The 23457-nt window shown below is 44.2% G+C and overlaps 1 protein-coding gene across 1 annotated transcript in view; it reads left to right on the forward strand.

The window, feature by feature from the left end:
* The window catches only part of LOC121278115 (dynein heavy chain 8, axonemal-like), a 1831678-nt gene that overhangs the window by 1144997 nt on the left and 663224 nt on the right, over positions 1-23457 (forward strand). The window contains exons 53-54 of the mRNA XM_041188200.1: positions 18623-18763; positions 21968-22196. Coding sequence (XP_041044134.1) covers positions 18623-18763; positions 21968-22196 — 370 coding nt within the window. The remainder of the gene's footprint in view (positions 1-18622; positions 18764-21967; positions 22197-23457) is intronic.

Below are 23457 nucleotides of genomic sequence, written 5' to 3' on the forward strand. Positions count from 1 at the left end.
TTCTGCCCAAAGAAGTGAGCCCGGAGACGAAGACGGCGGAAGAAGAGTTCAGCATCATGCCGAGCCCGAAATTCATTGAGGTGAGGGCATAAGGGTATGAAACTAAGTCCTTTGCTGAGCACTGAACATTCAGCATCAGAGAGGGGAAGGTCAGGGGGTATAGTGAATACACGGCTGGGGCTGGGATTGGAAGATGGGGTGGGAACGGAAGGACAGGCAGGGGTGGAGGGTCCTAGATGGGTGTTGGTGTCGATGAGTTGTTGGAGCTTGCATTCCTTAGCACTTGAGAGAAAGAGAAAAAGTTTCTTGTTGAGGCGTCGGATGAGCCGAAGAATAAAATGAAACTGGGGGCATGCGCAGCTTTGAAAAAGGGTACGGCGGTGCTGCTGGAGGGAGAGGTCGAGTGTGTTCATATGGCGGCGCATGGCACTGAGTGTGGATTTCAGAATGTGAAAGGATTATGTAGTATCAATATTCCCTCTAAGCTATGTGGGTGTGTGGATGTGCAGCATTTGGAATGTATAGTGCAGTGCACAGGCCTAGAATAACCAATGTTTCCACTAAGATGCGCGTGTGTCCTGTTGTGCAACAATCTCAAAGGGTCTGCCCAATACAACAAACAGATCATGTACAATAAAGAAAAATTAAAGTGAACATTGTTGGGAGTGATGTGAGGGGATCTGATAGTACATGGGAAATCAGCAATATCATTCCTTTCTTGAGGGTATTTGGCAATATAAAAATTAGTGGTGAGCAGGTCTAGACCTTTTTTTTAGCTCAACTTGATTTCAAAGAGCTTCTTTTCACATGGTGTCTCCCATTCTCACAATGTCTTTCTTTAAAAGTGTTTAATGGAAAGGGAAGAAATGAAGCCAAAGGTCATGGTCCATGGTGTAAATAAATGGCACAGGATGAAAGTATATTTAAAGTAAAAACAGGAAATGCTCAAAATACTCAACAGGTTAGGAACCATCAATGCAGAAAAAAGACTTAATAGTCCTAATTTTAAATTTGCATTATGTAGGATCAATGTTCCCTCTAAGCTATGTGGATGTGTGGATGTGCAGCATTTGGAATGTATAGTGCAGTGCACAGGCCTAGAATAACCAATGTTTCCACTAAGATGTGCGTGTGTCCTGTTGTGCAACAATCTCAAAGGGTCTGCGCAATACAACAAGCAGATCATGTACAATAAAGAAAAATTAAACTGAACATTGTTGGGAATGATGTGAGGGGATCTGATAGTACATGTGAAATCAGCAACTGCAGCATGTTTGCCATGGCTTTTTAATTCAATAATTTCATGATCATTTTACTTCTGGATTTCCCACCTAATTAGCATCAATTAGTGTACTGCGGACCTATATGACACAGGCTCAACACAAATATTTAAAGGGACAATCCAAGCATGCGAGTTGAAAGAGCTGTTAGATACCTGGAACTGTTAGAAGGAATCCAAATGGGCAAAGATTGCATCCCATTTCACTGACACCATGCTGGATGTGCTGCCAGGTACAATGACAAGTAACAAAAAGATATTATTTGCTAGTAATGGAAGGAAAAGCTTTTTGCTGAAGAAGGTGGAGTTTGAGGTTTTAGAAAAGATCAGCAGAAGTGTGGTACCATGCTCCATGGATTCAGTGCAAAAAGCAGTTTAATGAGCAAAGCAGCTCAGGAAACTTAAGTCCACTGACACATTAACTTTGAACAAAAACTCAGCAAAAACAACCCATCTCACTCAGGAAGTCAATGTTAATGTTTTGCAATGTTACAAAAAACAGTAGCAAGTCTGAAGATTGGGAGTATTTTAGAAACCAGCAAAGGGCCACCAAAAAGTTGATAAAAAGGTAAAAAATAAATAATGCCAAAAACTAGCCAGGAATATTAAAACAGATTATAAGAGCTTTTCTAAGTGTAAGACCATAAGACCATAAGACATAGGAATAGAAATTAGGCCATTCGGCCCATCGAGTCTGCTCCGCCATTCAATCATGGCTGATAAGTTTCTCAACACCATTTTCCTGCCTTCTCCCTGTAACCTTTGATCCCCTTACCAATCAAGAACCTATCTATCTCGGTCTTAAATACACTCAAAGACCTGGCCTCCACAGCCTTCTGTGGCAATGAATTCCACAGATTCACCACTCTCTGGCTAAAGACGTTTCTCCTCATCTCTGTTCTAAAAAGTCTTCCCTTTACTCTGAGGCTGTGCCCTCAGCTCCTAGTCTCTCCTACTAACGGAAACATCTTCCCCACATCCGCTCTATCCAGGCCTTTTAGTATTCTGTAAGTTTCAATCAAATCCCCCCTTATCCTTCTAAACTCCATCGAGTATAGACCCAGAGTCTTCAAACGTTCCTCATATGCTAAGCCTTTCATTCCTGGGATCGTTCTCGTGAACCTCCTCTGGACTGTCTCCAGGACCAGCACATCCTTCCTGAGATACGGGGCCCAAAATTGCTCACAGTATTCTAAATGTGGTCTGACCAGAGCCTTATAAAGCCTCAGCAGCATATCCCTGCTTTTATATTCTAGTCCTCTGAAAATAAATGCCAACATTGCATTTGCCTTCCTAACTACCGACTCAACCTGCAAGTTATCCTTAAGAGAATCCTGGACTAGGACTCCCAAGTCCCTTTGCACTCCATATTTCTGATTTCTCTCCCCATTTAGTAAATAGTCTAATCCTCTATTCTTCCTACCAAAGTGCATGACCTCACACTTCCCCATGTTGTATTCTATCTGCCACTTCTTTGTCCATTTTCCTAACCTGTCCAAATCCTTCTGCAGCCTCCCCACCTCCTCAATACTACCTGTCCCTCCACCTATCTTTGCATTATCTGCAAACTTAGCCAGAATGCCCTCAGTTCCTTCATCTAGATCATTAATGTATAAAATGAAAAGTTGTGGTCCCAACACTGATCCCTGCGGAACTTCACTAGTCACCGGCCGCCATCATGAGAAGGACCCCCTTATCCCCACTCTCTGCCTCCTGCCAGACAGCCAATCTTCTATCCATGCTAGTACCTTGCCTCTAACACCATGGGCTCTTATCTTACTGAGCAGCCTCCTGTGCGGCAAAGGCCTTCTGGAAGTCCAAGTAGATAACATCCATTGGCTCTCCTTTGTCTGACCTATTTGTTACCTCCTCAAAGAATTCTAACAGATTTGTCAGGCATGAGCTCCCCTTGATGAAACCATGCTGACTTTGCCCTATTTTACCATGCACTTCCAAGTATTCTGAAAGCTCATCCTTAATAATGGACTCTAAAATCTTACCAATGACCGAGGTCAGGCTAATTGGCCTGTAATTTCCCGTCTTTTGCCTCACTCCCTTCTTAAGCAGGGGGGTTACATTAGCGATTTTCCAGTCCTCTGGGACCCTCCCTGACTCCAGTGATTCCTAAAAGATTACCACTAACGCCTCCACTATCTCCTCAGCTATCTCCTCCAGAACTCTGGGGTGTAATCCAAATGGTCCAGGTGATTTATCCACCTTCAGACCTTTCAGTTTTCCTAGCACCTTCTCCTTGTTAATGGCCATCATACTCATCTCTGCCCCCCCCACTCTCTTGAACTTTGGGGATGTTACTCGTGCCTTCCACCATGAAGACTGACGCAAAGTACCTATTTAGTTCCTCCGCCATTTCGTTGTTCTCCACTACTACTTCTCCAGCATCATTTTCCAGCGGCCCAATGTCCACATTTGCCTCCCCCTTTATATATCTAAAAATACTCTTGCAATCTTCTTTTATATTACTGGCTAGTTTACCCTCATATTTAATCTTCTCCCGCCTTATTTCTTTTTTAGTTGTCCTCTGTTGGTCTTTGTAAGCTTCCCAATCCCTGGTTTCCCACTGCTCTTCGCCGCATTATATGCTTTCTCTTTAACTTTTATGCTGTCCCTGACTTCCCTTGTCAGCCATAGTTGCCTTGTCCTCCCTTTAGTATGCTTCTTCTTCCTAGGGATGAATTTTTGCTGCGTCTCCCAAATTACTCCCAGAAACTCTGCCATTGCTGTTCCAGTGTCTTTCCTGCTAGGCTCATCTCCCAGTCAATTCTGGCCAGCTCCTCCCTCATGCCTCTGTAGTTGCCTTTATTCAACTGTAATACTGTTACATCTGATTCCAGCTTTTTCCTCTCAAATTGCAGGGTGAATTCTATCATATTATGGTCACTTGCTCCTAAGGGTTCCTTCACCTTAAGCTCCCTTATCAAATCTGCCTCATTACACATCACTAAATCTAGAATTACCTGTTCCCTAGTGGGCTCCAACATCAGCTGCTCCAAAAGCCCATCTCGTAGACATTCCACAAATTTCTTTTCTTGGGATTCACTACCAGCCTGATTTTCCCAGTCTACCTGCATATTGAAATCCCCCATGATCACTGTAACCTTGCCTTTCTTACATGCCTTTTCCATCTCCTGGTGTATCTTGTGCCCCACATCCTGTCTACTGTTCGGAGGCCTGTACATAACACCAATTATGGTTTTTTTTACCTTTGCAGTTCCTCAACTCTACCCACACAGATTCTACATCATCTGACCCTACGTCATTTCTTGCGATCATTTAATTTAATTTCTTACTAACAAAGCAACCCCACCCCCTCTGCCAACCTGCCTATCTTTTCGATAGGATGTATATTCCTGGATATTTAGCTCCCAGTCCTGATCCCCTTGTAGCCATGTCTCTGTGATGCCCACCACATCATACTTGCCAATTTCAATCTGCGCCACAAGCTCTTTTACCTTAATTCGTATACTGCGTGCATTCAGATACAACACCTTCAGTCCTGTATTTCCTGTCCCCTTTCTCATTGCCGTTCCTTTATTTGATGTGTTTGAAGTTAGATTCTTAGCCCTTTCCAAACTGTCCTATTTTGTGTTCTGGGGACTTTAACAGTTTCTACTGAGCTCTCCTTTTTTTTCAGTTTTTTCATAATTTTCCATGAAGTTCAATCCACCCCCCCCCCCCACCCCCTCCACCACACGCTAGCCTGCTTCTTTGTTTCCCATTAGTCATACTTCTTGGAGTTTTACCCTTCCCTCCCCCCCACAACTTTCTAGTTTAAAGTGCTATTGACCACCCTATTTACCCTTTTCGCTAGAACATTGGTCCCAGTTCGGTTCAGGTGGAGACAGATCCCTTCTGTTCCAATACTGATGCCAGTAATGAAACCCCTCTTTCCCACACCACTCCTTTAACCACGTGTTTACTTCCCTTATTCTCACGTCCCTATGCCAATTTGCAGCTTGACTGCCAGCAATTAAAAGGCCCATCAAGGCCATTAAAAAGTTAATGAAAATTTTTTTTCGCTGCCTGTCCAGCCTTAATTGGTCCGCCAGCATGAAATTGTGATCTGGCCCTGATGCGGGCAGCGGTTGGCTTCCCGACCACCCCTGCCCACCCCTGCCGAGCCCACCTGACAAGGAAAAGATTTTGCCCTAGTTCTCCTTGATGCCACACTCGGTTAAATGCAGCCTTGATATCAAGGGCAGCCACTGTCACCTCACATCTGGCGTTTAGTATTCCATTGCAATGTAAAGGTGCTTGGTCGAGCAAGGATCAACGTGGGACTGGAGAATAGTACCACCCTCAATATGATGTGTAGTCACATCGTAATGGACTGGAGAACAGTCTAGAAAGGGACCTGTGTGGCAGTAACAGCACCATGCATGGCAAAAGCTGGTATCTGTATATAGTTAAAGATTAACAATAAAGTGTTCATATTTAAACATACAAATCACAGGATCACATCATTGAGAAACCAGTGAACCCATAACACAACAATAATTGTCTGTGTGAGATATCATGGTTATCTGCCAAAACTGCCGGTTCCCGGACCTTTGATATTTGACACTCATCTAAATAAGTCTTAATGCTTACCGGAATACTATTTTGGAATTCTCCCATAATCATAATTTCCCTCACGTTTTCAAATTTTTTTCTCTAACTTCAGTGATTAAAACCACTGATACCACATTTCTTTTTCTCTTACAATTTCTACAAATGTATGATTTGGCCTTTTCCTTAAGATCCTAAACTTTAATTGATAACTTTCAGGGATAAGCTCTTAAGCATTGGGGATTGCCCTTTTAACCACTTCGTAGTCTGCAGACTGCTCTTCGATCAGACTGATGCACACGTTCATTGCTGTACCTGTTAGGACACTGTCTAACGTTATGGTCCAAGCATCTTCTGGTCACTTCAACTTCACAGTTATCTTTTCAAATGAGGTGAAATATCTTTCAACCCCATCCTCTGTAAATTTAGGCACAAAACAAAGATTTTTAGTTAAATCAAACTCCTCAGTGGAATTAGAATCATCGTCTGAACCATTATTTCTCCTTTCTTACTTTAATCTAAGCCTTTCTTTAGCCTATTAATGCTTTCTGAGTTCTTTCTCTCTTTGAAGCTCTTTATCCCTTTCTTCCCTTGCTAACTTCTCTTTATAGAGTTCAAGCTTTTGCACATCCATTTCTCTTTCTTTTTCTTTATCCTGTTCTGCCAGTTCAAGCTTTTTCATTTCCATTTACATATGAACATACGAACTTACAAATTAGGAGCAGGAGTAGGCCACTCGGCTCCTCGACCCAGCTCCGCCATTCAATAAGATCATGGCTGATCTGAATGTAACCTCAACACCACATTCCTGCCTACCGCCGACAATCTTTCACCCCTTGTTAATCAAGAATCTATCTGGCCCTGCCTTAAAAATATTCAAAGACTCTGCTTACACCACCTTTTGAGGAACAGAGTTCCAAAGACTCACGGCTCTCTGAGAGAAAAAAATTCTCCTCATCCCTGTCTTAAATGAACGAGCCCTTATTTTTAAAGTCACCCCTAGTTCTAGATTCTCCTACATCCTCTCCACATCCACCCTGTTGAGACCCCTCATGATCTTAAAGGTTTCAATTAAGTCATTTCTTACTCCTCTAAATTCCAGTGGATATAAGTCTGACCAGCCTTTGCTCATAAGACAACTCACCTGTTTCTGGTATTTTTAAAATTTGTTCTTGGGATGTGGGCTTCGCTGGCTAGGCCAGCATTTATTACCCATCCCTAATTGCCCTTGTTCAGGGGGCACTAAAGAGTCAACCTCATTGCTGTGGTCTGGAATGACATGTCGGTCAGACCAGGTAAGGACAGCAGATTCCCTTTCCTATAGGACATCACTGAACCAGATGAGTTTTTACAACAATGGTTTCATGGTCATCATCAGACTTTTAATTGCATATTTTTATTGAATTTGAATTTCATCATCTAGGGGTGGTGAATCACCATCTGGAATTCAAACCCAGGTCCCCAGATCATTACACTGGGTCTCTAGAACACTAACCCAGTGACAATGCCACTATGCCACCACATCCCCTAGTCTAGGAACCCTTCTCTGAACTGCTTCTAACGCATTTACATCTTTCTTTAAATAAGGGAACCAGTACTGTACACAATACTCCAGATGTGGTACAACTGAAGCATAACCTCCCTACTTTTGTAATCAATTCACTTCACAATAAATGATAACATTCTATTAGCATTCGAATTACTTGCTGTACCTGCATACTAGCCTTTTGTAGTTCATGCATGAGGACTTTCAGATCCCTCTCTAATCTCGGCCCATTTAGATAATAAGCTTTTTTATTCTTCCTGACAAAATGAATGATTTCACATTTATACTCCATTTGCCAGATCTTTGCCCGCTCACTTTGTAGCCTCCTTACATTGTCTTCACAGTTTACTTTCTGACCTATCTTTGTGTCTTCAGCAAAATTAGCAACCATTCCTTCAGTCCCTTCATCCAAGTCATTTATATAAATTGTAAAAAAGTTGAGGTCCTAGCACTGATCTCTGTGGCACAACACTCTTCACATCCTGCCAAAAAGAACCATTTATGCCCACTAATTATCAATTATCAAAGATCAATTACCACCCCATCAGTCCACTCTCAATCATCAGTAAAGTGATGGAAGGGTTCATCAACACTGCTATCAAGTGGCTCTTGCTTAGCATTAACCTGCTCACTGACGCCTAGTTTAGGTTCTGCCAAGTCCACTTAGCTCCTAACCTCATTACAGCCTTGGTTCAAACATGGACAAAAGAGCTGGACTCCCGAGGTGAGGTGATAGTGACTGCCCTTGACATCAAGGCTGCATTTGACTGAGTGTGGCATCAAGGATCCCTAGCAAAAAATGGGAATCAGGGGGAAAACTCTCGGCGAGTTGGAGTCATACCTAGTACAAAGGAAGATGGTTGTGGTTGTTGGAGGTCAGCCATCTCAACTCCAGGACAACACTGCAGGAGTTATTCAAGGTAGTATCCTTGGCCCAATCATCTTCAGTTGCTTCATCAATGACCTTCCTTCCATCATAAGTTCAGAAGTGGGGATGTTCACTGATGATTGCACAATGTTCAGCACCATTCACAACTCCTCAGATACTGAAGCAGTCCATGTCCAAAAACAGCAAAACCTGGACATTATCCAGTGCCAGGCAATGACCATCTCCAACAAGAGAGAATCCAACCATTGATGTTCAATGGCATTAACATCACTGAATCCCCCACTATCAACATCCTGGGAGTTACTATTGACCTGAAACTGAAGTGGACTAGCCATATAAATACTGTGGCTACAAGAGCAGGTCAGAGGCTGGGAATCGTGTGACAAGTAACTCCCCTCCTGACTCCCCAAAGCCTGTCCACCATCTACAAGGCACAAGTTAATAGTGTGATGGAATACTCCCCAATTGCCTGGGTGAGTATAGCTCCCACAACACTCAAGGAGCTTGACACCATCCAGGACAAAGCAGCCTGCCTGATTGGCACCATGTCCACAAACATTCACTCCCATCACCACTGATGCACAGTGGCAGCAATGTGTACCATCTACAAGATGCACTGCAGGAATTCACCAAGGCTCCTTTGACAGCACCTTCCAAACCCATGACCATTACCACCTAGAAGGACAAGGACAGCAGATAGATGGGAACACCAACACCTGGAAGTTCCCCTCCAAGTCACTCACCACCCTGACTTGGAAATATGTTACCATTCCTTCACTGTCGCTTGGTCAAAATCCTGGAACTCCCTTCCTAATAGCACTCTGGTATACCTACACCACATGGGCTGCAGCGGATCAAGAAGGCAGCTCACCACCACCTTCTCAAGGTCAACTAGGGATGGGCAATAAAAGCTGGCCCAGCCAGGAAAGCCCACATCCCGTGCTCAAACAAAAAGAAAAATCATGGCTCCCAAAGCCAGGAAGACTGCAGCACCCCCATTTAATGATGCATGCCTGGGACACCTTCTCCACACTGTGGAGGCCAACTGCAAAGTCCTCTACCCCTGCTCTGCCCACAGGAGGCTTCTCAGTCTCACCACCTGGCTTGGGAGGTGGTGGCAGAGGTGGTCAGTGCCATGACTACACACAAGAAAGAGATCAGCCATCCAGTGCAGAAAACAGATGAATGATCTCATCTGTTCTGCCAGGGTAAGTCAAACATCTCTTCATTCTCAACTCACCCACTCACAAATCCAACAGACATCCACAGGGATCTCACTCACTGCCAGCTCAAGGGACATCAGCACTCACTCTCTCACACACACCTTCACATCTCCTGCTGGCCTCATCTCCTCTGGAGACTGCATCCTCATCCCATCCATGGCTCCACTCAGCACACACGCATGCCTGCTATCCTTCCCATTTGGTCTGGCAAGTGCAATGCTCACTCTTTCCATCTGACTTCATATAAGACAAGATCGCACACAATCACTGGAAAAGGTCCCAGACCAGGGGTGCAGTGCGGCCATCAAGGTCCTCACTCCATCCAAGAGTCGAGCGTTGGAGCTGGCCAAGAGGATGTCGACCATTCCTACTGTGACAGTGAGATTGGCAGCGAACACCCAAGTGAGGATCCTGCACCACATCATCTCTCTCTGAACGCTACTCTGGGTCCATTGGTCTGTGTTCAACTCAGCTGCCAAGCACTAATAATCTCTACTTTCTCTCCTAGGCATATCTGACATATCACCTTCAGGAAGCCATGACCCTGATCCCAGCATCGAGACCAACTTGGATGAGGACCCTGAACGCAGCACCACTGATGACCTGTTATGGTGCTCACCCACACCCTCCACCAGCGCAGTGACACACACAGTGGTGGGAGCTAAATTTAGAGTAGTCTCGGGATCATAATCTGGTGAGCACACCACACAATATGTTCCACAGCAGACAGAGGCGGGGACATCCTTGGCCGCCTGTACTCAAAGGACTGCTGGAGGCAAGGAATTTGCTGAGTCCCAGTCTGAAGATGAGCCTCTGGACTTAGTCCTCAATCACTTGATGGAGCTGCAATGGCAATCACGGGAACATCAGGAAGGGATGTCTGCTGCACTCCTCAGGTCATAAGGGATGATGGAGGTGTCTGTCCGCCTTAAGGCTGAGTTGATAGTGCCGGCATGCCAATACATCGAGGCCAACATGGGCGGGATGGCAGCCGTCATGGAGACCTTGGTCTAGGATATTGGTCCTGCACTGCTGTGCGGGCTGAACTCCATTGCTGATGCCACAACTGTGTCAATGCGGGAGGAGTGCAGGGCAGCTCGATCTCATTCCAGCTTCCCTTTCTCCTCAAGGAGTCAACCAGGGGCCATCGAGCACCCATAGGGAGGAGGACCAGCAGTTTGACACCCCGTGGCCATCCACCCAGGTGACTCCAGGAATGACTGGTCGATCCAAACACCTCTCCCTGTGACCCCCACAGCTCCAGCTCAACAGGCTGAGGAGGGTGCAGCTGGCCCACAGCAGGACACCCAAAGCAGGCCAGGGCCCTCCAGGTCTCTCTCCTCCAGAGGGCATCTGCCAAGGTCATCACAGACAGGGCATATGCAGATGTCAGGGGAGCGCTAAGATGTAATAGTAGGGTTAGGAAGGTAAAGGAGATGTAGTTGCACAGCCTGGGAATGGGTGTTGATCACTTGTACTTAACGTTCACTATTGTAAATAAACTCCCAAGAATGTCTCCTTGCCTATGGCCCCTTTTTATGATGCGCAGTGTTCTTGTCACTCAAATGTAAAACCTTGGTTCTTATACAAGATAAAGGCGGGTGTCTCAGTCCAAGGTCTCTTCCCTGTGCAGTGTGTAACCTTCGGACCAAAGTGATGGTGCAGCTTCGCACTCATTGGACATATTACTGATTGCCTGCACCTCAGCGGTGCTTGTCATTGCTGCCAGAATGTCGTGGGCAGGCATTACAGAGTTCCTACATTCTCTCCATGTGCTCTTAGCGCTTTTAAAGTGGGGCTGGCCCCCATCTCTTCAGCATCTGTGACAAGTGGTGCTGTGCTCCTGAAGGGGTCAGGTGCTGAAGGTGGACAAAGGATCAGGTACATTTAAAGTTTCACAGCTGCATCTCCATGATATGGCCCTGAGCACAGAGCGCAAATGAGCTTGCCTCAGCCAGACAAGAGTCAGACGTTCACAGAGTCTATGTGAAGATCTATGCAGTGTTCTCACTGCTTGTCATCATACTACCTCCTGGAATCTAGCGACTATTAAGGCCTATGGCTGTGTCTCTATGACATGAGCCTAAGCACTGAGGGTATGTGGTGCTGCTATCAGCCACACAGGAGTCAAATGTTCACAGATGCAAGGTGAGGATGTTAGGACTGTCCTCACTGCATCTTGTCATCATCCTTCACGAATCTTGCAGCTATGAGGACCACCGGAGCATGCTTGCCTCTCTGGCCAGTGTGAGGCCCTCATTGCCGGCATCCTCGCCTTCGAGGACCTCATCACCCTCATCTCCTTCGATGTCCTCTTCATCAGCTTCTTTCTCTTCCTCAGCCAGGTCCTCCACCCGTTGCAGTGCCAGGTTGTGTAGCGCGCAGCAAATGCTGATGATGCATGACACCACTGGTGGATTGTATGGCAGTGCTCCACTGGACATGTTGAGGCATTGGAACCTTATTTTCAAAATGCCTCGTTTGCTCCACCAAAGTCTGGGTTTCAGCATGAGCCTCATTATCCCATCGCTCTGCTGCAGTCTGAGGCCACCACACGTGCATCATTAGCCATGTCTTCTGGGGGTAGCTCTTGTCCCCAAGGAGCTAATCCTGCAGCCTCTGTGGACCCTGGAAGATCTGAGACCTGCTAAGGATGGAGGAGTCATGGATGGTCTCTAAGAATCATGCACAGACCTGTAGGATGTGTTTATGTTGGTCAAATACCAGGTGCATGTTCAGCGAGTGGAAGCCCTTGTGGTTGATGTAATTGACTGCTTGTTGCCATGTGGGAAACCTACGCAAATCTCAGTATTCTGGCTTCCTGGCTTTCCTGACCCCAGTTGAAATGCATAAAGTTCTGTGCCTTGGCGAAGATGGTGTCTGTGACCTCCTGGATACACTTTTGTGTGGATGCTTGTGCGATCCCACAGAGGTCACATGTGGAGCTCTGGGAGGATACTCTGGTGTAAATATTGAACACCACGGTCACTTTCACAGCCACTAGCAGTGGATGCCCTCCATGTCCCCGTTGTGCCAAATCCTGCAGCAGGTGTTGTATATGACCGACCAGTTCCATAGACATGTGTAGTCTTCGGCGACACTGGCCCTCAGTCATCTGCAGAAATGACAAGCGCCATCTAAAAAAGCGCCTACAAGTGACGACTCCCTGTGGATCTACAGCTTCATACGCAGCAGGCCCTACTGCCCCTTCATCTTGAGGGAGGTGCTCCTCCTTTTGCCGAGCCAAGTGCTTCTGCCAATCTCTTTTTCTTATGGGATACAGGGTAATTTGATAAGGTGGATTCAAAATTGGCTTAGTTTTAGGAGACAGAGGGTGATGACAGAAGGCTGGTTTAGTGACTGGAAGCCCGTGACCAGTGGCGTACCACAGGGAACTGTGCTGCGTCCCCTATTATTCGTCATTTATATAAACAACATATGATGACTATGTGGGGAGTAGGATTAGTGAGTTTGCAGATGACACAAAAATTGGCTGGGTGGTTAACAGTGAAGTTGATTGCCTTGGGCTACAGGAAGATATAGACGAGATGGTCAAATGGCTAGATAAGTTGCAGATGGAATTTAACCCTGAAACGTGTGAGGTGATACACTTTGGAAGGAGTAATTTGACAAGGAAGTATTCAATGAACGGCATGACACTAGGAAGTTCTGAGGAACAAAGGGACCTTGGTGTGTGTGTCCATAGATCTCTAAAGGCAGAGGGGCATGTTAGTGGTGAAAAAGGCATATGGAACACTAGCCTTTATCAATCGAGGCATAGATTACAAAAGTAGGGAGGTCATGTTGGAGTTGTATAGAACCTTGGTGAGGCCACAGCTGGAGTACTGTGTGCAGGTCTGGTCGCCACATTATTGGAAGGATGTGATTGCACTGCAGGGGGTGCAGAGGAGATTCACCAGGATCTTGCCTGGGATGAAACATTTAAGTTATGAAGAGAGGTTGAGTAGACTTGGGTTGTTTTCGTTGGAGCAGGGAAGATTGAGGTGCGACCTTATCGAGATGTACATGATTATGAGGGGCATGGACAGTGAGCAGCTGTTCCCCTTAGTTGAAGAGTCAGTCACGAGGGATTACAAGTTCAAGGTGAGGAAAAGCTTTTTTACCCAGAGGGTGGGGACGGCCTGGAATGTGGTGCCTGGGAGGGTGGTGGAGGTGGGTTGCCTCACATCCTTTAAGAAGTGGATGAGCACTTGTCATGTCATAACATTCAAGGCTATGGACCCAGTGCTGGCAAATGGGTTTAGGTAGGTAGGTCAGGTGTTTCTCACATGCCAGTGCAGACTCGATGGGCCGAAGGGCCTCTCCTGCACTGTGTGATTCTGTGAATCTGTGATTCTTCTTTACTTCTCCCTGCAAGCCATGAGGCATACTGCTAAATCACTAGGCTCCATGATCTTGATGTTCTCCTCCTGCAGGATCAAAGAGAGAGACTTGTGGGTTAGCATAAGTGCATGAAACGATTTCTGGCCTTCTCACTATATTGTCCGCTCACATCCACCATGATGCCAGCCTCCAAAGGAACCAGACAATTCTGCCCTTCATTCCAAGTTTTGACCATCTTAGAGCGGTGGCTCAGTAATGGCTACCATGTCATACACTCCAAGTTGAAGTTACACCTACAATTCATTCAATTTGTTCCTTACACCCTGCTTTTGCATAAAGAAAGCTTATTTTGTCCGCAGACCCTAAGCTGTCTTTCTGCTCTCATGTTTTACTCACATGTTCTATTTCTCTTTCCCAGTTTAATTCTTTACATTTTTAGTTTTCCTTTACCTGCAGTGTCTAAAACATAATTTCTGATTTTGACTCTTCTCTCTTCTTTGAACAATTGGCCCGGATTTTCCTCGCAGCACTGCTGACTGCACAAATAAATTCTGCACTACACCTAGTTCATAGGCAGCAGTTAAAACTTCATTTCTTGTTGAAGCTGGGCCTAGCTTTGGGACAAACAACGAGGCCTTCCAGCTTGGCACATTGCCAGTGAAACAATGCCTCCTGGTAATATTACAAGCTGAAGACATGCCTCTTGAGGTCTGTCTTCATCTCGATGATGAGTGAGTTTTTATAATGACTTTAAACAAGTTAAAATGGTTCTGACACTTTTTAAAGCTGTTATAAATTTTTAAATGCTTTTAACACTTCTATGACAATTTGTAAAAGGCTACTGGTGTCTGTTCCTAAGTACCAATGCTACCCGACTCCTGTGTTCCACCATGCACACCCCACAACCCCCTCAGCTCTCCTCCACACCTCCACCCTGTGCCAATGGCTCCTGCACCGCCACCCCCCCCCCCACCCCAACAACATCAGGCTTCCCTGGCCTCTCTTACTCTGCCATCTCAGCTCACACAGCTCCCCCAGTTTCCCTAGTTCCTCTCCTTCCAACCATTCTGCTTGCATGAAACCCCCAGCTCTTCTGAATCCCATACTTCCTTCACTAATTTCTCTGACAGACACTGGCATGTCATTTGTGTATGTAAAGTAATTCATAAGTAACTCAGTGGCTAAGAGTGAATCATGTTTCATGGGAAATCCTGAAAGAGCATCTATGTTAGCATGAGCTGCTGACTTATGATATTTAGTATTCTCCACAAGGAAGAGAAATTTCTGCTGTTCAGCAGAATTCCAACTTTCGAATAATGGAATCCTGCCCTTTTAATTTTTTTTCCAATCTCCACCTTCCCATCAGCTGCAGACTTCACTTTAACATTGCCAAAGACAGGAGGAGAGTGTGTCAGCCTGAAAAATCTCCACCAGGAGAAAGGTTGGGAACAGAACCTTAAATCTCTGTGGGGTTCAGCCAGGGGGTGGGTGATTGGGTACAGATTCTTTTGGGAATAGGGTCTGCTGAGTGACTGGGGAGAGGGGTACTGTGGAGAAGGGCTGTTGAGCGATGGAGTGAGGTTTGGGAAGAGGTGCGTAAGTGCGGGGCGGGAGGAGAGAAGCTGATTACAATGCGTGTGTGGGGGGAGAAGGACTTCACTGAGTCTTCTGTCACTAGGGGATATAGAGAGCTTGGCTGAAACCTACATGAGCATATAAAATAATAACATTTTTAGTGTTTAGATCTCTTGGTAGTACGGAACTTGAGTTTCGCTGAAAAAAGTTACATGTCAATGTTTTTCAGAGTCATAGAGGTCTACAACCCAGAAAAAGTCCCTTTGGCCCATTGAGTCTGCGTTGGTCAAACAAGTACCTAACTATTCTAATCCCATTTTCCAGCACTAGGCCCATAGCCTTATACCATGGCATTGCAAGTGCACATCCAAGCACTTCTTAAATGTTATGAAGGTTTCTGGCTCTATCATCCTTTCAGGCAGTGAGTTCCAGATTCCCACTACCCTCTGGGTGAAAAAATTCTTCCTCACATCCCCTCTAAACCTCCTGCCCCTTACCTTAAATCTATGCCCCTTGGTTATTGATCCCTTCACCAAGGGGAAAAGTTCCTTCCTGTCTACCCTATTTATGCCCCTCATAACTTTATATGCTTCAACCATGTGCCCCCATATCCTTGAGGAATGAATTTGTTACAAACATTGCGCCCGTTTCAGCTAAACTAAATAAGTAACATCCATTTGCTGACTCATTCCTCAGGGCAATGCCTTGACCAATCAGAGTCAAGTTGCCTGGTTTAAATTTCAAACAATGCTTGACAGTTAGATGTCAGTCACTGTCAATGGTGCATTCTCCATGGCAATGCCACCACCAATCAGAGTCCACTTGCCAACCAATCAGCAGAGCCTTCACATAGAGTGTAAATTGCTGCTTCCCCCTTATATTGGTATTCTCGCAAAGTGCCCTGATGAGTGCAAGATGAAAAACTTTGACAGGTCTCTTTTTCACCAATACTCATGTTTAGATCCCCCTAAAGACCGTTAACTTTTAAAAGAAGATTCAAACTTCCAATTATTCATCTAAAACATAGAAACATAGAAACCAGGAACAGGAGCAGGCTATTCAGCCCTTCGAGCCTGCTCTGCCATTCAATATGATCATGGCTGATCCTCTACCTCAATGCCATATTTCCGCTTTCTCTTCATACCCCTTGAGGCCCCTAATATCCAAAAAATTACCAATTTCTCTCTTGAATATACTCAGTGATCTAGCCTCAACAGCCTTCTGTGGTCAAGAATTTCACAGGTTAATCACCCTCTGAGCGAAGAAATCTTTCCTTATCTCAGTCCTAAATGACCTACCCCATACCCTGAGACTGTGGCCCCTGGTTCTAGAGTCCCCAACCAGGGGAAACATTCTCCCTGCATCTAATCTGTCCAGCCCTGTTAGAATTTTATACGTTTCAATCAGATCCCCTCTCATTCTTCTAAACTCTTGTGAATTTGGCCCAGTCAAATCAATCTCCCCTCATACGACAGTCCTGCCATCCCTGGTATCAGCCTAGTGAACCTTCGCTATGGCAAGTATATCCTTTCTTAGGTAGGGAGACCAAAACTGCCTGCAAAACTTCAGTTGTGGTCTCACCAAGGCCTTGTATAATTGCAGTAAGACATCCCTACTTCTGAACTCAAATCCTCTTGCAATGAAGGCCAACATACCATTTGCCTTCACAAAATTTTGCATTTTAAAACTTTTATTGTAATAAATTATTTTAATAAACTCTATTGACAAGACACTATTTTCTTTTTGTAGGCTCTTCACTTCAATTACAGAAAGTGACTTTCCCTTTAAATACTTCTTACCCATCAGACTCCATAATAAATTACAGTCCTTTTTAGCAAACAGTCCACAGTTGCTCCCAGATTCCTATAGGTCCTGTATCCCCACTTAACTGAGTAGTAACATTGAGTGCTTGAATGCTGGTTCTTTTTACAGTTTTCATAGAGTTTCTTAAATCTTCCACCAGCAGTAAAGCTTGTTCCAATGATTCTTCTATCCTCAGGCTGTGCCAGATCAAATTTCCTGGAACCTGTAGAAGGCTACAGGTTTGTCTTTTCAACTGAAGACTGTCTCCCTCCTGCATCTGGCAATGGTAGCTCTCAAAGTCAAGCAGTCTTTTCTCTCTGTGGACCACAAGAACTGCTGTCCATCTGTGTTGTTCATTAATTTATAGGGAAGCTTGCAACCTCATCCTCTGCCCTCTTCCCTATGGCAACGTGAAGTCCATTAACAATGTATCCAAGTAGAAATACCATATACTTATCATGGGACCAACTCCTTTTCATCATAGAAGTAAGTGGATAATTTATAACACTGTCCACATTTGTCCATAACCATTTCACACTTCCCTGCATTAGATTTCATCTACCACTCATCCACCGATTCCACCAACCTGCCTATGAGCTTTTGAAGTTTTACACTATCCTGCTCACGGTTCATAATACTTCCAAGTTTTATATCATCTACAAAGTTTGAAATTGTGGCCTATACACCAAGGTCTAGGTTGTTATATATATGTATCAGGAGAGATCAATCGGGAAGGGAACATTACATGGGGAGCAGAGATATTGAGGGGACAGTGTGGAGGTCGAATGGAAATTGAGGTGACTGATATCAGGGTCGGAGGGGGAAATCATTGTCATGGGAGAGAGCAAGGAGATCTGGGGAAAGAATGTGGTCACAAAGGACCCTGGTCAGAGAAAAGTTTGGAGTGGATGTATGTTTTGAAGGAGTTAATGGGATATTGTAATTTAAAATATTAGTTTAATAGAAGTAATTGTTTTATTTGAAACTTATTGTGAAATCCCTATTTGAAAAATAGACTTCATGAACTAATTAGCTAATAAATAATTATCAAAGTGCTTCCCTTGCAAACATTAGCCATTTTTTGCTAGTTCAGGTAAGCAATGCTAAGAGCAGTAATAGGCACAGATGGATAGTTGATTAGCGCAATAAAATCAAAATACTGCAGATGCTGGAAATCTGAAATGAAAACAGAAAATGCTGGAAAAACTCAGCTGGTCTGGCAGCATCTGTGAAGAGAGAAACAGAGTTCACGTTTCAGGTCCAATATGAATCTTCTTTGGAACTGGAGTCTGTAAATGCCTCTTGCATATATTTCACCACCTTTTACTTGATCAACTAAGGACTGAATTTGCCCCTTTCCCTCACTATTCTGAAAGTTTGTGTGTTTTGGATTACAGGCTTGGTTAAACAAACGCATTCCTTGGGAAGCTGAGATTCTACAAAACTTGTACAACAAAGCCTTTGAAGATAGCTATCTGTACATGAAGCTAAACCTTCATCCTGTAGTAGAGCTGCTGGAGTGTAACTACATCACGCAGGTTAGAAACCTCTCTACTGTTAAGTTGGCTTTGTGTTTATATTTATTTCTACACATTCTAGTCTCTGCCAATACAATATCCCAACTAGTATATTCTGTTACCAGCAGGGCAGATTCACTAGAGATGAGGTCATAGAGCTATTCAGTCAAGCAGTGGCCCATTAACTCTGGAGCACATGAAGTTTCATGGCTTAATGGTCAAACATGTCGAAGGAAACCTAATGATTACCACCTCATGTCTTCCCTCAGCTAATGCATTAGTACTTCTCCATGTCCAAGACCACTTGAAACAAGCACTGAATGTAACAGCTATACAGAAAAAGCCTGGGCAGGTGAAATCAATCTCCATTGCCATGACTGGCTTGCTATTACATCCTGTAAGCATAGCTGTCAGATTGTGTTTGTAGTAAATGATGAGAGGATCAACACAGGAAAGAGCTTGACTTCATGTTCGCCAATTTGCCTGTCACAGATGACCATCATTTTCCAGTCTTCACTGATCGCAGATGCGCTGTCAGACTATTGGAGGACTGCTAATGTTGTACCTTTGTTTAAAAAGGAATGAGGGATAGACTGAATAACTACAGGCCAATCAGTTTAACCACAGTAGTAGGACGTAACAAGAAGGATTGATGAGGGTAGTGTAGTTGATGTGGTCTAAATGGATTCTAGCAAGGCTTTTGACAAGGCCCCACATGACATACTGGTTAAAAAAATAAAAGCCCATGGGATCCAGGGGAATGTACCAAACTGGATAGAAAATTGTCTTAGTAGCAGGAAAAAAGATCATTGTTGATGGATGTTTTGGTGACTAGAAGGTTGTTTCCAGTGGAGTTCTGCAGGGCTCACTACTAGGTACACTGCTTTTTGTGGTATATTTTAATGATTAGGACATAAACGTAGGGGATTGATCAAGGAGTTTGAAAACAAAACAAAAATTGGCCACATGGTTGATAGTGAGGATGATAGCTGTAGACTGCAGGAAGATATCAATGAACAGTTCCAGTGGGCAGAAAAGTGGCAAATGGAATTCAACCTAGAGAAGTGTGAGGTTGGGAACATTTGGGAAGGTCAAACAAGGCAAAGGAGCACACAATTAATGGGAGAATAATTAGACTTATAGATGAAGTGAGGGGCCTTAGCGAGAATGTCCACAGATTTGTAGGTAGCAGGACAGGTTGATAAGGTGGTTAAGAAGGCATATGGAATCCTTTCATTTATTAGCTGAGGTATAGAATACAAAAGCAGGGAGGTTATGCTGGAACTGTTTAAATTATTAGTTTGGCCACAACTTGTGTACTGTCTTCAGTTCTGGTCAGCTCAAGTAATTGCACTATAGAGGGTGCAGAAGAGACTTATGAGGATGTTGCCAGGACTGGAAAATTGCAGCTATGAGGAATGATTGGAATAGAAGAGGCTGAGGGGAGATTTGATTCAGTTGTACAAAATTGTGAGGGACCTAGATAGAATGGATTAGAAGGACCTAGTAAACTTAGCAGAGAAACCAGTGACTCGGGGACATATATTTAAAATGATTGGGAGAAAGATTAGAGGTGAGATGAAGAAAGAATTTTTCATGCAGAGGGCAAGTGGTAGGGGTCTAGAACTAACTGCCTGAAAGGGCAGTAGAGGCAGAAACCCTCAACTCATTTAAAAGGTGTCTAGATATGCACCTTAAGTGCAGTAACCAAGGACCCAATGCTGGAAAGTGGGATTCAGCTGCGTGCCTCGTTTTTCAGCTAGCGCAGATATGATGGGCCAGGTGGTCTCTTTTTGTGCCATAAACTTTCTGATTCTATGATTCTATGTGCCTGTGCATGACAATATTATTAGAAATGACAACTGTACATGTCTCATGGAGGCCTAGTCCCATCTTCACATTGAGAACACCTTTCATTGTGTCATGTTGCACCATCATTGTGTTAATTGGGACAGAATCAGAACAGATTTAACACCTCAAAACTGAGAATCTATGAAGCACAGTGGGATTGAATATTACTATAATTTATAATATGGGCTGGAATAGTCCACTGAACAGCCAGATGATTAAACCTGATTCAAGGAATGAAAACAGAGTGGAAAAACTCAGCAGGCCTGGCAATATGAGTCATAGTAGACTTGAAACATTAATTCTCTTTCTCTCTCCACAGATGCTGCCAGACCTGCTGAGCTTTTCCAGCTCTTTCACAGAATCACAGGAATCACACAGTGTAGAAGAGGCCCTTCGACCCATTGAGTCTGCACCAACACATGAGAAACACCTGACCTACCTACCTAATCCCATTTACCAGCTCTTGGCCCATAGCCTTGAATGTTATGAATGTTATGACGTGCCAAATGCTCATCCAGGTACTTTTTAAAGGATGTGAGGCAACCCGCCTTCACCACCCTCCCAGGCAGTGCATTCCAGACCATCAGCACCCTTCGGGTAAAAAAGTTTTTCCTCACATCCCCCCTAAACCTCCTGCTCCTCACCTTGAACTTATGTCCCCTTGTGACTGACCCTTTAACTAAGGGGTACAGCTGCTCCCTATCCACCCTGTCCATGCCCCTCATAATCTTGTACACCTCGATCAGGTCGCCCTGTTCTTATTTCAGATTTCCTGGTTCAAGGAGTACATGTGGGAGCAATACCAGGCATACCTAAATATTTCTGGTGAAACTACAACACAGGACTATATGCATGCTAAACAGAAGCAACCAAGTCCAGATCTAAGCAATCCCACAACCAATGGACTACTGAAAGGTGTGAAATCCTATCACACCCAGTTGTCAATGGTGTGGGCAATTAAGCAATAATGTGAGTGGGAAGATCCATAAACTGAGAAAGCAGGTAAATTCAACCTGCTGTCAATCACCAGCAAAGTGATGCAATGAGTCATCAACAATGCTATCAAGTGACACTTACTCAATGTTCAGTTTGGATTTTGAACCTCATTATAGCATTGGTCAAGACATGGAACTGAGAGCTGAATTTCAGAGGTTCACCTCTCTATGATAGCTTCAGGGTAGAAACTTTCCATGAATTGTGAATCCTTGTTCGTTAATTCCCTCGCACAGTATTTTGACATGTGAGTGCTATATTTCACTGGGATATTAATGTACATTTAAAAATTGCTGACATATTCTTAATGAATGCTTCAGAGGAAATATCCAAATCCCAGAGAGATATTCATTAACAGTGCATACTTTTCTCCTCCCTTAGTCCATAACCCTGCTAGAAGGTTTAATGGTGAATGGAGTAACTATTAATGAAGTGCAACTTGGGCGGCTCTTTGTATTTGGCCTGATGTGGAGTGTTGGTGCCCTATTGGAGCTAGACAGTAGAATGAAATTGGAGAATTTCCTCCGAACACGCGACAGCAAACTTGACCTACCTGAGATCCCAGCAGGAAGCCCTGACACCATGTTTGAGTTTCTTGTTAATCAGCAAGGTATGAACATTGGAATTATGTTTTAGATACATAGTTCAAAACTATGCACATTATAAATAAGCAACAAAGTAATTACATAGTGTATTGCTTTACTGGGGGTAGTTTTCTGATTTGTTACTTCCAGCATGGAATCCTGAACACTAAGAGCACATATTGGGAACTGACACTTCCTTAAGAGCTTTTTAAAATTTTCACCCACATTTTCAAATAGCCTTCTGTATCTCAGTAACCTTCTCCAGCCTCACATCACTTTGAAACCTCTGTGCTCTTCCAATTCTGGCCTCTTGCACATCCCCAATTTTAATTGCTCCATCTTTTGGAGTCATAACTTCAACTGTCTCAGTGCTAAGTTCTGGAACTCTCCCCCTTTATTTCTCCACCTATCTGCCTCACTCTCCTCCTTTGAGATGTTCCTTAAAACTACCCCTTTGCTCAAGTTGTGGTCCTCTTACATTTCCTTATGTAGCACATCATCAAACTTTGTTTGATAATACTCCTATAAGGCACATTGGGATGCTTTAGATAAAGGCACTATACAAATGCAAGTTGTTTCTATGTTATAATTAAATAAAAATTAAGAGCCAAGTAGCGCAAGTTCTTATGAACTTTTTACTTTAGGTAAAATACGTGTTTATTACAGCATAATGTATAATTTTGCATAATTAAAAAGCACCACAGCCAATTATTATGAGAATGAATATCACAGAATCACACAGTGCAGAAGATGCCCTTCGGCCCATTGCGTCTACACCAAAACGTGGGAAACACCAGACCTACCTACCTAATCCAATATTCCAGCACTTGGCCCATCGCCTTGAATGTTATGAATGCCAAGTGCTCATCCAGGTACTTTTTAAAGGATGTGAGGCAACCCGCCTCCACCACCCTCTGAGGAAATACATTCCAGACCGTCATCGCCCTTTGGGTAAAAATGTTTTTCCTCACATTCCCCTAAACCTCCAGTCCCTCACCTTGAACTTATGTCCCCTCGTGACTGACCCTTCAACTAAGGGGAACAGCTGCTCCCTATCCATCCTGACCATGCCCCTCATAATCTTGTACACCTCAATCAGGCCGGCCCTCAGTCTTCTCTGCTCCGACAAAAACAACCCAAGTCTATCCAACCTCTCTTCATAACTTAAATGTTTCATCCCAAGCAATATTCTGGTGAATCTCCTCTGCACCCCCTCCAGTGAAATCACATCCTTCCTATAATGTGGTGACTAGAACTGCACACAGTATTCCAGCTGTGGCCTCACCA

The sequence above is a fragment of the Carcharodon carcharias genome, chromosome 5, assembly GCF_017639515.1.
Source record: "Carcharodon carcharias isolate sCarCar2 chromosome 5, sCarCar2.pri, whole genome shotgun sequence".
In the NCBI taxonomy this organism is placed as follows: domain Eukaryota; kingdom Metazoa; phylum Chordata; class Chondrichthyes; order Lamniformes; family Lamnidae; genus Carcharodon; species Carcharodon carcharias.